The sequence below is a fragment of the Hermetia illucens genome, chromosome 6 (assembly GCF_905115235.1).
Source record: "Hermetia illucens chromosome 6, iHerIll2.2.curated.20191125, whole genome shotgun sequence".
In the NCBI taxonomy this organism is placed as follows: domain Eukaryota; kingdom Metazoa; phylum Arthropoda; class Insecta; order Diptera; family Stratiomyidae; genus Hermetia; species Hermetia illucens.
In genome coordinates, this window is record NC_051854.1 from 101,063,885 (window position 1) to 101,076,340 (window position 12,456).

Genomic DNA, 12,456 nt, shown 5'->3' on the forward strand with positions numbered 1-12,456 from the left:
GCCGTAATTTGAGGCTCTTTTGCCTCGAGCGTGCACTAATTTTGGAACCTTATTGACTCCTAACTGATGCAAATAATTAGGCTCTGTTTTGGCCTGAGCGCACACAAACTTTGGAAATTACTTCCTTGTGGGCGCCGCAATTTGAGGCTCTTTTGTCTCGACCGTTATCGGTTCCTAGCACACGCAAATAATTGGGCTTTAGTTGACCCGAGCGCACCCAAACTTTGGAAGTTAGTTCCTTGCGCACGCACTGTACCAATGTAAAGCTGAGGTCACTAATTCGAAAACGGGCATTGTTAAGCACGTTACGATGAAAGTTCAGCATCGCATCACCTTGGCACCAAGGCTGTCAACCAACCAAACTCCCTTAACAGGTTTGTCAGCCGTGAACACCGACTGCGAGAGATAATAGACCCGGACTGTACGTGCCGGAGCTAACCCGAATGCAGACAGCTCGGCGAAATATGAGTCAGTGTTCTTGGTTCTCCCATATTAACTCCTTGTCAGGACACAGAGATTTAATCACGTGCCTTGACTCAGGAGTCGACAAAACAAAACCCTCCTGGGGTAAACTACTCAAATGCAAACAAGAAGTCTCGAGGCGGAGTGATACCACCGAGGATTTCAATCCCAAAGAAGCTAAAATGCCTAACGACCTTATAAAAGAGAGAACTAACTCACAAAAACTTAATGTGCGAGGTATGGACGGGAAAGGATCAGCTTCGAGCCGATTTGGACATCTATGCGACGAGCGGATTCCGTCTTCCTCTCTTCTTCATGGGGGGGCCAGATGATATGGTGGCCATGCCAAATGCTTTTACGTCTCCCCTTGATGTTGTGGGTGAGATCCCGATACTCGCTGGCACGGGCCTCTTGTTGATTTTTGCGTCACCACACAGCCCCCGGATGCAAGGGTAATGCCCAATCGAATGGTTTTAGTGCGTGAATTGTGCATATTTTATGGATCTAATTTGATGAGTCGTTTGACAAGAAACACTTGGAAACTACACGAAAGTTACACCGCCGTTGACATGGAAAACAGACGCACTTCCGACACACCAGTCGTTCCTCCTTTCTCCCATTCACATTCCGCCGCCATGTTGCGCGGCAAAACAGAAGAGGGCAATCACAACGACAAATTCTCCTTCCGTGGCCGATACTTGACGACTCAAATTTGAAATTTCAAAGTTGAAGTTATAAACTATGCTATCCTGCCTTGCTGATGTCAGTCGCCTCCAACCTGATCTGACTCTATTTACCATCGTTCTATATATTTTTCTTTTCTTATAATGTTTTGTGAATTCCCATGTCCTTGTCATCATCATTATCAACGGCGCAACAACCGGTATCCGGTCTAGGCCTGCCTTAATAAGGAACTCCAGACATCCCGGTTTTGCACCGAGGTCCACCAAATCGATATCCCTAAAAGCTGTCTGGCGTCCTGAGCTACGCCATCGCTCCATCTTAGGCAGGGTCTGCTTCGTCTTCTTTTTCTACCATAGATATTGCCCTTATAGACTTCCCGGGTGGGATCATCCTCATCCATACGGATTAAGTGACCCGCCCACCGTAACCTATTGAGCCGGATTTTATCCACAACCGGACGGTAATGATATCGCTCATAGATTTCGTCGTTATGTCGGCTACGCAATCGTCCATCCTTATGTAGGAGGCCAAAAATTCTTCGGAGGATTCTTCTCTCGAACGCAGCCAAGAGTTCGCAATTCTTCTTGCTAAGAAACCAAGTTTCCGAGGAATACATGAGGACTGTCAAGATCGTGTCCTTGTGCTAGTTTTAACGATGAAATTCCAATCTTAAACTTGGTTATAACCGCAGACCAGATCTCAACACTTAGCTCTCCTGTTTTCATCATTTTTAATTTACCACAACGTTTACTGCCAGTTATCAAGGAAAAAAAAGCACTGGTGCACTGGTCACTTCATGCTCAACACTAGGTTGAAGTAGTTATGGCTGATGTTGAAATAATTTTGTCACTCACTAGAGCGCGCAATCAGGGAATTTATTCATAACATTCTTCATGATAATATGTAAAAAAAGCCATTTAGAAAAACGAAATGTAGAAATAATTATGGCCATCTCTGTATATAATCATTGCCAGCTATCTTATGTATGTCTCCCGTTCACTCTTTTGTGGAGTACAGTGCGTTCACGAAGTGTCTGTATACGTTTCCTTATTAGCTTGTCGATAATTTGCTGGTTTCCCACTGACAACCTTCACATTTAGCGAAAACCAGTTATGAGTTTCCGCCTGCATGCATGCATGCATTAGGTCGGTAACCCTCACATGCAGATGTCAATGTCGTGCAAGGTGCCTCGCAAAACAATTCCAAACCTGCTGTTTCGCTCCGATTCACTTGTCTGCCTATGCTCCCAGCACACTCTCCGTCGCTTTCTACATCTGTCAAAGCGCGCTCCGTTCAGCAAACTCCTCTCAACGCGGCGAAATAAACATTCTTCACGGCGAGCGATCCACTCCATTTCCACTCAGCTCCGCGAGATCCCACTCGGACTCAGCCAACGGGGAAGCGCCCGTTTCACGGCAAGCACTCGTTCCCCGCCGCGATTCCACTCAAACTCGACTCTTGGCAGACCCAATTGGCCACTCTCTCGCTGTCACTTCTTCGCCGCGTGCTCCGACGACTCGCACGGCCGCCCCGAACGCGCCCCCCACAGCTCCGAGGAAAACTTCTTGCAGCAGTGCGAAAAGCGAAAAGCAGCAGCGCAGAACAGGAGTCAGCAGGAGGAAGCGACGGACACGGATACGGACATCGACGATTTTCACACCAGCTTTCAAGTCATTTCTCTGTTCTGCGGACGTCGCAAGATGCTGGCGAAAATGTCTGAGATCCGCTCGGGCTCGCATTGAAGGTCGCGCAAGTGTTGGCGTGCGAACTCGATGTGAAAACTGTGAGGAAAACGCGGACGGCTCGTTTCGGAGTGGCAAGTGAAAAGTGAAAAACGAGGACGGGCAGCGCTCGGGAAACATCCCTGCCTTTGTGATCTGCGTCTTCGTCTTGGTCTCGGGCAGTGCAGTGTCGTGAGTGGCCTCGCAGCCCCACAGCCGCAGCAAGGAAAAGTGCCGTGGCCGCGGACTGCAATTGGAAAAGCCCCGTGAAAAGTGTCGCCCGAAAATCGGACGTCGCGCCTGTCGTCCGACATCCGCGAAAATTTTTTTGCCTGTTCCTTGTGGTGGTGGTGCTGCGCGACGATTTCCAAGTGTTTGCTCCTCGCCCCTCGTTGCGACTCTGGCTGGGGGTGCTGGGAGCGAGCGTGCGTTTTGCGATTGTGTGACCGACCGTCCTCGTCGCGGTCTCCCCAGTGTGAATGTGTTTCCTTTTTGACGAATTGCAGGTTTCAGTGTGTGAAAAGCAGATTCTGCTCGCCTTCGTCCGATCCGCGACTCCTCTCGGCGCAGGCACTCAGCCCCGAAAAGTCACGGACCTGTTTTGAGTGGCTGCAGCTGCAGAGCGTGGGGCACGGGAAACGGCCCGAGGTCCTCTAATCTGACGGGCCGCTGCGCTAAGGACTCGTGGGATTGCTTGACTGCTCGTTCACAAAACGCAGCGAAACGTGAATCCTGTCCCTTGCCCGCGGACGGCGGAACATCTGCTGAGCAGACGAATTTCGACGACTAGCGCGCGTCCAGCTTTGCGCCGCGACGACTCCCAAGGAGCCTCCAGTAACCACCGCGTAGCCACCGTCTCAACGTCCCAACAACGGCAAAATGTTCACCGGGAAACTGCACATCAAAGTTTGCGAGGCCAATGGACTGCGGCCGACGGACTTCCAGAAGCGCCACAACATGACGTTCGGCAAGCCTGACGACCAGCCCATCGACCCGTACGTCTCCATCGACGTTGACGAGAATCACTTAGGTAAATACAGAGCTATCTATCCATATTTCAGCTCCCAAGATGCTTCCCAGGAACCTATAGGAGCACAAGGACCTCGCTTCCGACTTCCTTCCGTGCAATCCTTTATGCCAGTTGCCTTCCATCGTGAGAACCGAACCCAGCACCTGCTCCGCGGAGGCAGCATCAACCTTTTATGTAGTCAATGTCAACTCGCGAGCACTTAATCATGTGTGTTGAGGCAATAAGCCGAAGGCCAGCAGCACATTCTCGGGGCCGTGAGCATGGCAGAAGTCCTTGCTGCATCTGCAGCCACAAACTCGCCCTTTTCCCTTAACTTTGCGAGGCTCACAGCCCCGAAAACAAAGCCAAATTTAATCGACTGGTGATCAGCGCGATTTGTTCTGGCGAAAATCTTACGATTGCTGACCTAATTCTCTCTTTCCCAGTCAACAATTCCCCCCGCCACGTCGCCGCAATGTACTACGAAACCAGGAAAATTCCTTGTAAAATCCACTCCACCCTCGCATGCTCGCCCGCCTGCCTGAATCCGCGACCGAGCACCAATACTCGGTCGTTCTCATTAGGAAATGGGCACTCGGAAAACGGAGGAAACGAACACACCGCCAGCCGTGCGCCTGTGTCCGTACGTCCGCCAAGTGAAAATCGGGAAATTGATGGAAACTCGAATTCTGAATTCTGCCAAGTTCAGAGACATCGTCTCGCTCGCGTCTCAGATACCGTAGGCGCGCTTGTAGGGGTCATGGATGCGAAGTGCTCGGCCAGCATTCCGATGACGGGGCTCCATGGCCTAAGCAGTTTCGAGCTACTTCAGCGGGGGAGAGTTAATCAGGTCGGGAAACTTGGGGTAAGTGGAAAAATGTATCCCAACGGAGCCCTAGTTGGCGAAATGTCGTTGTATTTACGGCCACATGCATACATGACTTGAGCTCCGTCTGCGCCTACCCCACAGCGCTCAGGGGAGGAATGCTGCTGAGTTTGTTGAGCGATTCGTTCGTCTTGATATTTACCTTTTTTCGTGTTGGACGTCCTGGAAGAGGTTGGAGCCAGGAAAATAATATTCCGTGATTTGTTTCTCGTGGGCAAATTATCTTTCAGAGGCTTGGAGTGGAGAAATCCGCAAATATTTCTAATCGAAACTGCCAGGGTTCGCTTGCTGGACTCACTCGCTTGGAGGCATCGCAGGACCTCCTTCATTCAATTGTCATTGAAGAATCCTTTCAATGCCGTCCACTGCACACAATTTCTCGGAAAGAATGCACAGCTTCCATTTGTAAGGCAACAGAGAGGCTCAACGGCATGATGCCCGCAACGGATGCTCGTTCCTGATGAATTTGTCAGTAAGACTTGCAGGTATTGGGACTCACCCCCTCAAGAAAAGGGAGCAGCGGCAGAACTCCATTATTCACACCTAATCAGTAGCATTGCGTTGAAATATTAGGTTCTTGCAAATGAAATGTCGGATATTTGAGTAAAATTTCAAAAAACTATAACTTTTATGAAAATTAATTTTATTAGTCAAAATAAGAACCAGCAGCTTCAATGCACTTCTCCCAACGAGATACAAGGGCATTTATTCCAGTTTCGTAAAAGTCTGGGTTTCTAGAGCTAAGAAATTCTTCAAAGGCACTTTTGACAGCTACTTCATTGCTGAATTGTTTCCCCGCCAAAAAGTGATCCAAATGCTTAAAAAAGTGGTAGTCGGTTGGCGAGAGGTCGGGTGAATATGGTGGATGAGGAAGAGTCTCATATCGTAATTCATTTAATTTTTGGACCGTCATTCTGGAAACATGAGGTCGGGCGTTATCATGGAGCAGTGTCACTCCATCTCTGTTGACCAATCTAGGCCGCTGAACACGTAATTTCTCGTGCATTTCATCAAGTTGGGCACAATATTTCTCTGCGTTAATTGTTTCACCACGCTCCAAAAACGAATGATGAATAATTCCAGATGCAGACCACCAAACAGTTACCATTACCTTCTTCGGGTGAAGGCTCGGTTTTGGCATGTGTTGTGGAGGCTGATCGGCATCTAGCCATTGCGCTGATCTGCGACGGTTGTCGTACAATATCCACTTTTCATCGCATGTCACTATTCTGCGCAAAAAGGGATTGTTCCTGTTGCGGTTGAGTAGAGAACTGGATATTTCCATTCGCAGCGCCATGTTTTGCTCGTTGAGTTCATGCGGAACCCACTTATCAAGCTTCTTCACCTTTCCAAGTTTTTGTAAGTGCCGAGATACTGTCGAATAGTGTACGCCTATTTTCTCTGCAATGTCACGAATCGATGATCGGGGATCAGATTCCACTATCAAACGCAACTCGTCGTTGTCGATCGATGGTCCTGGGTGTCCACGAGGTTCACTTTGGAGGGTCATGTCGCCTGATTGGAATTTTTCGAACCACCGCTGTGTCGTTCGTTCGTTTGCTGCGTCAGCTCCAAATGCTCTGCAAATGTTTCTGGTTGCCTCCGCTGCGTTGTGACCAAGTTTAAATTCATATAGAAAAAGTAGACGTTTTTGACTCCCTTCCATGCTTTTTTCTTTGAGTTTTACTTGGAACTTCAATGACGATTGAAACTGAAATGACTCCTTGATTGAACGAACGACTATTTATACTCAATTATCCCATACCACCAGAGTCACTTTGCGGCAGTTTTAAACATTAAAATCATAACTAACTTCACTTCATTGAAAAATCCAACATTTCATTTGCAACAACCTAATAGGTTGGACCTTCACGAGCCCTTCGAACTGAGTTCTATAGGGTTGATGGTAACTACCCGCTCGTCGAGCAAGCAATGTTCACTGTGGAAAGTTCTTGCATTTCTCCGCTAATTCTAAAAGGGATTATATGCAATGTCTAAGGACCAACCCTGGAAAATGCCCATACACAAAAATAAACACTATTGGACTTAAAGATTAAAGAATTATTCCTGCAAGGGTAGAGGATTTCAGAACCTCTCTTTGTTTGCAAACCTTGCCATTAAGTGACACAGGAGTTGATTGAAGATTGAAAAATTGCTGGAAAGGAAAATGGGAGGTCGTTTTGTGAGAAGAATGGCTACAACGTCTCAAATCTAAAAATCTACCGCAGGGTCGTCCGCCCTGTCGCTCTGAGTTCTGGTTCTGAGTGTTGCACGACTATAAAAGGCAATGAACGGTGTCTTGCGGTAATGGACACGAAGATGTTGCGTTGGGTTAGTGGCGTGACACGCTTTAATCACATCCGAAATGAGGATATCCGTGATCGATTTGAGGTTGCCACGATCGTGCAAAAATTGCAAGAGAGGCGTCTTCGATGGTCTGTTACATAAGAGCGTGGTCACTGTTACACGTAGATAAAAAATCATAGCGTCCTTTTTCTTTTTCTATGACATAGAGGGCACCTCAGTCCTTCATGCTGTAGAAACATGAAAAAAATACGTTTTCTCGGTTCTACCCATTTATTCAAAATCGAGAAAAACAATTAAGAATGTGGCCAATGGGGAGGTTTTACCCTGTTGGTAGAGTTGCCGAATTAATGGGTTGGGGTGGTCCTCCGTTCTTTCGAAGAACCTTTCCATTATTGTGAGAACGTGTTCTCGAAGTGGTTTGACTTTGGCTCGCCTATACACTTCGACGTTTTTGCCGATCTTTTTAGTTTTCCAGTTGTATGACAAGCCTGTGCAATGTCTAAGGATTCGGCGTTCGAATGACTCGCATTTTGCCATTGCTTGGTTGGAGCAAGAGATCCAAGTTGGTGCTCCATAACAGATAACGGGTCTTATACAGGGTCAGTTTGGTTTTGGTGCTGAGACCTACTGTCTTGCGAAGAAGATAGTAGATGCTACTGACTGCACCGCGTGCCTTGCTGATAGCGAGCTGAAGGTGGGGTTTGAACTTGAGGAGTTCGTGCAGGGTTACTCCCAAGTATTTGATCGAAATAGATCCGCTCACTGTGGTGTTCCCGATTCTCATTTTCAAGCGTTTAGCTTTCCTATGGATGCCTCTAGAACCTAAGTATCTAGATTTTCTCCTAAAGGTGCAGATTTGCGTTTTTCCCTCATTAATCTTGATTCCCCAACTACGGTAGTACCTGCAGAGATTTACAATGTATTTCTCAACCGCTTTGGCTGCCCTGTTGGGGTGGAGGTTCGAAGCGAAGATAAGCGTGTCATCGGCGAATTGGATCAGTTCAACGCCGTCATCGGGGATCGGAACGTCAGCCGTGAAGATATTGTAAAAGGTTGGCCCAGAAATGGATCCTTGCGGTACACCCGACGTTACCGGCAAGAGATCGGAGAATTCATTCCCCACGCTGACATAAAAGTGCCTAAACTTAACGCAAGTCTAATTATCGGGACAGGGAAGTCATTATCTATTAATTTGTATATAAGTCCGTTTACCCACACGGAGTCGAAGGCCTTTTCCAAATCTAACGCACATGCTACTGTGGGTTTATTGTTGACGTTAAATCTTGAGACGACAGTGTCGTGTAGATAGCTCAGCGCGTGCTGGGTTCCGTGTTTAGAGCGGAATCCGAACTGGTGGTCAGGGATAACTTTGTTGAGATTACAATGCTGGACTAGCCCAATTGTCCATGCTTTCTCAAACAGTTTGCCAAGGTTGGATAATAGGGAAATGGGCCTGAAATTGCTTGGCTCGTTGGAGGTTCCTTTCTTCCGGATCGCAATAATTTTTGCAACTTTCCATGTGGATGGAAGTAGCCGTTATTAATACAGTTGTTGAAAACTGCTAATAAAAACTTCAGTAAGGCTCTGGGGAGGTTCTTAATGACAAAGTTCGGGATTTCATCAGGCCCGGCTGACCTTTTACCGTTGAGGTTTCTGGTTAAGTCGGTGAGTTGAGGTAAACTCAGAAAATGTTGCGATTCCGATGGCTTGACTGAGGTGTTGGTTTTGGTGAATTTTGTTAGCTTCTTGGAGCTCTCAGAGACGAAGGCCTTGATTGTTGAATCAACAATCGACGATATAGCCGGGTTGTTTTGAGGCGGAGGGAAATTGAGCTGAGTCTCAAAAGATTCCGCGAGAACTTGCGCTTTCCTAGCGTCACTGCAGATGTGCTCCCCGTTCTTGGAAAGAGCGATATTGCGGGATTTATGTTTGCCGGTTAGCCTGTTGATATGCTGAAACATATCTGGGCCGGGTTTAATATCTGCTAGTTTCCTTGTCAGTTCTTTGTTGCGGAAATTCACCACTCTTTGCCGAATTATTGTACTCAGACAATTAATCCGGGAAAGCAATGCTTTATACTCAGCATTAACTTTATTTCCGAGTTTGTGGAAAATCCGTTTGAGTTTCCTACGCCATATTTGCCTGACTTTCATATGGAGCATGATATTGTGAGGGACTGAGTTATATTGCAACTCGTCGACTTTAATAAGCCTTGTGTTTCTGCGTGTAGCAGTATTAATGGCATCTGTGGCCAAGGTGATGGCTTCGTCGATCTCCATGTCTGATAGATTGCGGTCAGTTGCGAGTTTTTTCAAGTTCAGCCTTGGTGCAAGGTCTGCCTTGAATTTGTCCCAATCAGTGTGGGCGAAGGACCTTACGGTGGTCATTACTCGCTTTCGCAGTTGGGAGGACGAGGACAGTTTAAGTTGTACTGCGAAATGGTCAGACATGCCTGGTAGAGTAGTGCACGATATCACTTGAAAGTTCAGGTAAGTTTCCTCGGATAGGAGGAAGTAGTCAATGGTTGATTGGCTACTGGGTCTTGTCGGAGTATCTGGCAAGACCAAATCGACATAGGCTGGCGAGTAAGGGTCTTGGATCCATTTAAGCAGGGTTTCCCCATTTCTATTGACTGCCGTATCGCCCCAGGAGGTGTGCCTAGAGTTGAAGTCGCCACCGAAAATGAGGTACTTGTACTTTAACTGGAGATTGCCCAAGATCTTAAGATCTTGTCCCAGTTGCTCAGTTAGACAGTTGCATTTGATGTAGACGGAAACTACCAAAATCCGTCTACCATCAGTGGTTTTTACTATTGCCGCCGCAGGTTTCGTATAACGACTTCCTCAAATTCATAGTCTTTTCTGACTGAAAGGGCAGCGCCAGTGTTGTTGTCGTTCCGGATAATATTATACCCGGTGAATTGCACGTTATGCCTGCTATTGAGGTGAGTTTCTGAAACGCAGTATAAGTCTGCTTTCAGACTGTCGATCAACACTTGGGCAGTGGCACGTTGGGCGTGTGAGATCAGGGACGCGGAGTTAAAGGTAACGATATTTAACTCCATAGATTCATCAAAAGTTTCATTGCAGCGAATTGCCGCTGCTCGTTGGTGGAGGCCGTCGCGAGAGATTGCACCAATTCGCGGAAGGCGTTTGGTGCGGGGGTGGGAGCAAGTTGTGCTGCCACTCTTGGTGCAGGGTTCCTGGCAGCTTGCGCGTACGAGACGCTGGGTCTGGCCAAGCTTTGTGACAGTTGTGTCACTGCGTGCTTAGCTCGGGAGCTTTCGTTCGCTCTTCTTTGCTTGGCAGCTTCCTTCCTAGCTACCATTTCTTTATAAGCTGGGCAGCCGCGGTAACTCGCTGGGTGGCCTGCTTGCCCGCAGTTGCAGCAGAGTACTCCTTCGGCTGCAGTCCTCGTGCATTCCCCACGAGGGTGCGCTTTCGAGCACTTGACACATCTGTGTACTATTGTGCAGTTTTGCGCAATATGTCCGAAGTTTTGGCAGTTGTAACACTGCACTTCTTCGAAGCTCATGACTTTTTGCCAGGAGATCTTTTGATGAAGGATGTATCTAACCTTCATCACTTCGGTGAGCTCTTGAGAGGGCTCGAACGTGGCTATAAATAGTCCCGATTGAGATTTCATCGGGAGGGTGGGGACTTCTCTGTGCAGAGCTTTGTCTCTGCGGGTAACCAAGCTCGCCACCGTGTTGAGTTTGAACTCGGGGTGGTCGGCCTGTAGTTCCTGCAGGATGTCCGTGGGGTCCGTTTCCCTGTGGAGCCCTCGGATAATTAGGGACTTATTTCGTAAAGAAGGGGGGGTCTTAGTTGTGGCGTTAAGCCCTTGCCCTTTCATGAGCGCGAAGACCTGGGCGTGTTCTTCCGCCGTCTCGGTAAAGATGAGAGTTCTATCCGCCCTCGTGTTTTTTAGGGATGCTTTCAATCCCTTGGCTTTGATTAATCGGAGGAAATGGGGCACGTTCAAATTGTAGCCGGTAATGGCTGGAATTTTAACCTTTTTGGACGGGGAGGGGTTTGAGGATGGCTGTGGTGGTTGTGGTGGGGCGGTCACAATTTTTGCACTAACCTTAGTTTTCTTATATCTTTTCCGGCTCCGGACAAAGTTGAAGGGGTCTCCTTCGTCAATGATGACTTCTGGGTAGGCTGCAGGGGATCCCACGCTGTCCATTTCAATTGTTTCCTGGTGCTCGTGCTGTTGTTGTTGATGTGGTTGCTGATGATCTTGTTGATGTAGTTGCTGCTGTTGATGTTTCGGTTCATGTTGTTGTTGCTGCAATGCTTCAGGCCCAGAGCGGACCATCTCTTCTAGCGACGCCAACTGCTGCTGCAGTTGCTTGATGAGCAGCTGCTGGCACTCTAACTGCTGTGCCATGGCCGCTCTTTCGCACTTCAGGTCTGCAATTTCCTTTTGCAGACCCAAAGTTACTTCATTCATACATTCATTTTTTTTTTCTTTTTCTAACACTCCGAACAGTGATTTTATCAATCACCGCGCACTGTAATGCTATCCGTCACGTCTGTTCGCTTCGAAGTCTCGGAGCGAACTCTGGCCTGGATTGTGTCGCTGCGGGTAATGAGTGATACTGTCTAAAAGAGTCGGATGGCGTCGAATTTATATCCTTGCCGATCCATATAGTGACGTTACTTTGTTGAGCATATCAGCTGTTGAAAGGCGTTGCCATGTTGGTGCTGTCATGTCATTACCATGTCGCTACAATGCTTTCTATAAAAAGTCAGCTCTCTGTCAAGTTTAGTCTTCAATTGAGTGGTTTTTCGAAATGAGTGCTGTTTACGCCTCTCGTTCTGAGGCAATTTTTCTATGTTTGCATGAAAAAGGACCCAAATTAACGCAAACTGCTGCTGCAAAATATATGGGAAAGTCGAAGCAGTTCGTTAGCAAGTGGATAAATCGCTATAAAAAGGTCGGTAACGTTGATGATTTTCCTGATCGCAGAAGTGCAAGCAAAGTCTCAAAAAAAAAAGACGAAAAAAAGATTCTCGCATTGTTCTCGAAAGATCCAACTTTGACTTTACGTGGAGCTGCTGTGAAATTGAAAGCAAAAGGTGTTGGCATATCTTACGGAACGATTCGTAGGCACTTGCTTGCCAATAAACTGAAATATCGCAGTACTTTGGAAAAACCAATGTTGAGTGCAAAACACGTTAAAAAACGAGTGGAATGGGCGAAGGAAAACTTGGACCGCGGTTGCAGCAACGTAATTTTTTCTGATGAATCCTCCTTCTGGGCATTTCCAAGCATCAAACACGCCTGAACAACCTCCACCAGTAGGATGCTTCAACGGACTGTTAAACACCCCGTCAAGGTCCATGTTTGGGGGTGCTTCTCAAACAAAGGTTTCGGTACTT

At 47.5% G+C, this 12,456-nt stretch overlaps 1 protein-coding gene across 2 annotated transcripts in view; it reads left to right on the top strand.

Moving 5' to 3' along the window:
- Window positions 1-2,118: 2,118 nt before the first annotated feature.
- The window catches only part of LOC119659172 (protein kinase C), an 80,878-nt gene continuing 70,540 nt past the window's right edge, over window positions 2,119-12,456 (top strand). The window contains exons 1-2 of one of the 2 annotated variants that reach the window (XM_038067127.1): window positions 2,119-3,059; window positions 3,374-3,897. In XM_038067127.1, the coding sequence (XP_037923055.1) occupies window positions 3,747-3,897 (151 nt within the window). In that variant the 5' untranslated portion in view covers window positions 2,119-3,059; window positions 3,374-3,746. Of the gene's footprint in view, window positions 3,898-12,456 lie in introns of both variants that reach the window. The other variant, XM_038067126.1, reaches the window with a different exon arrangement.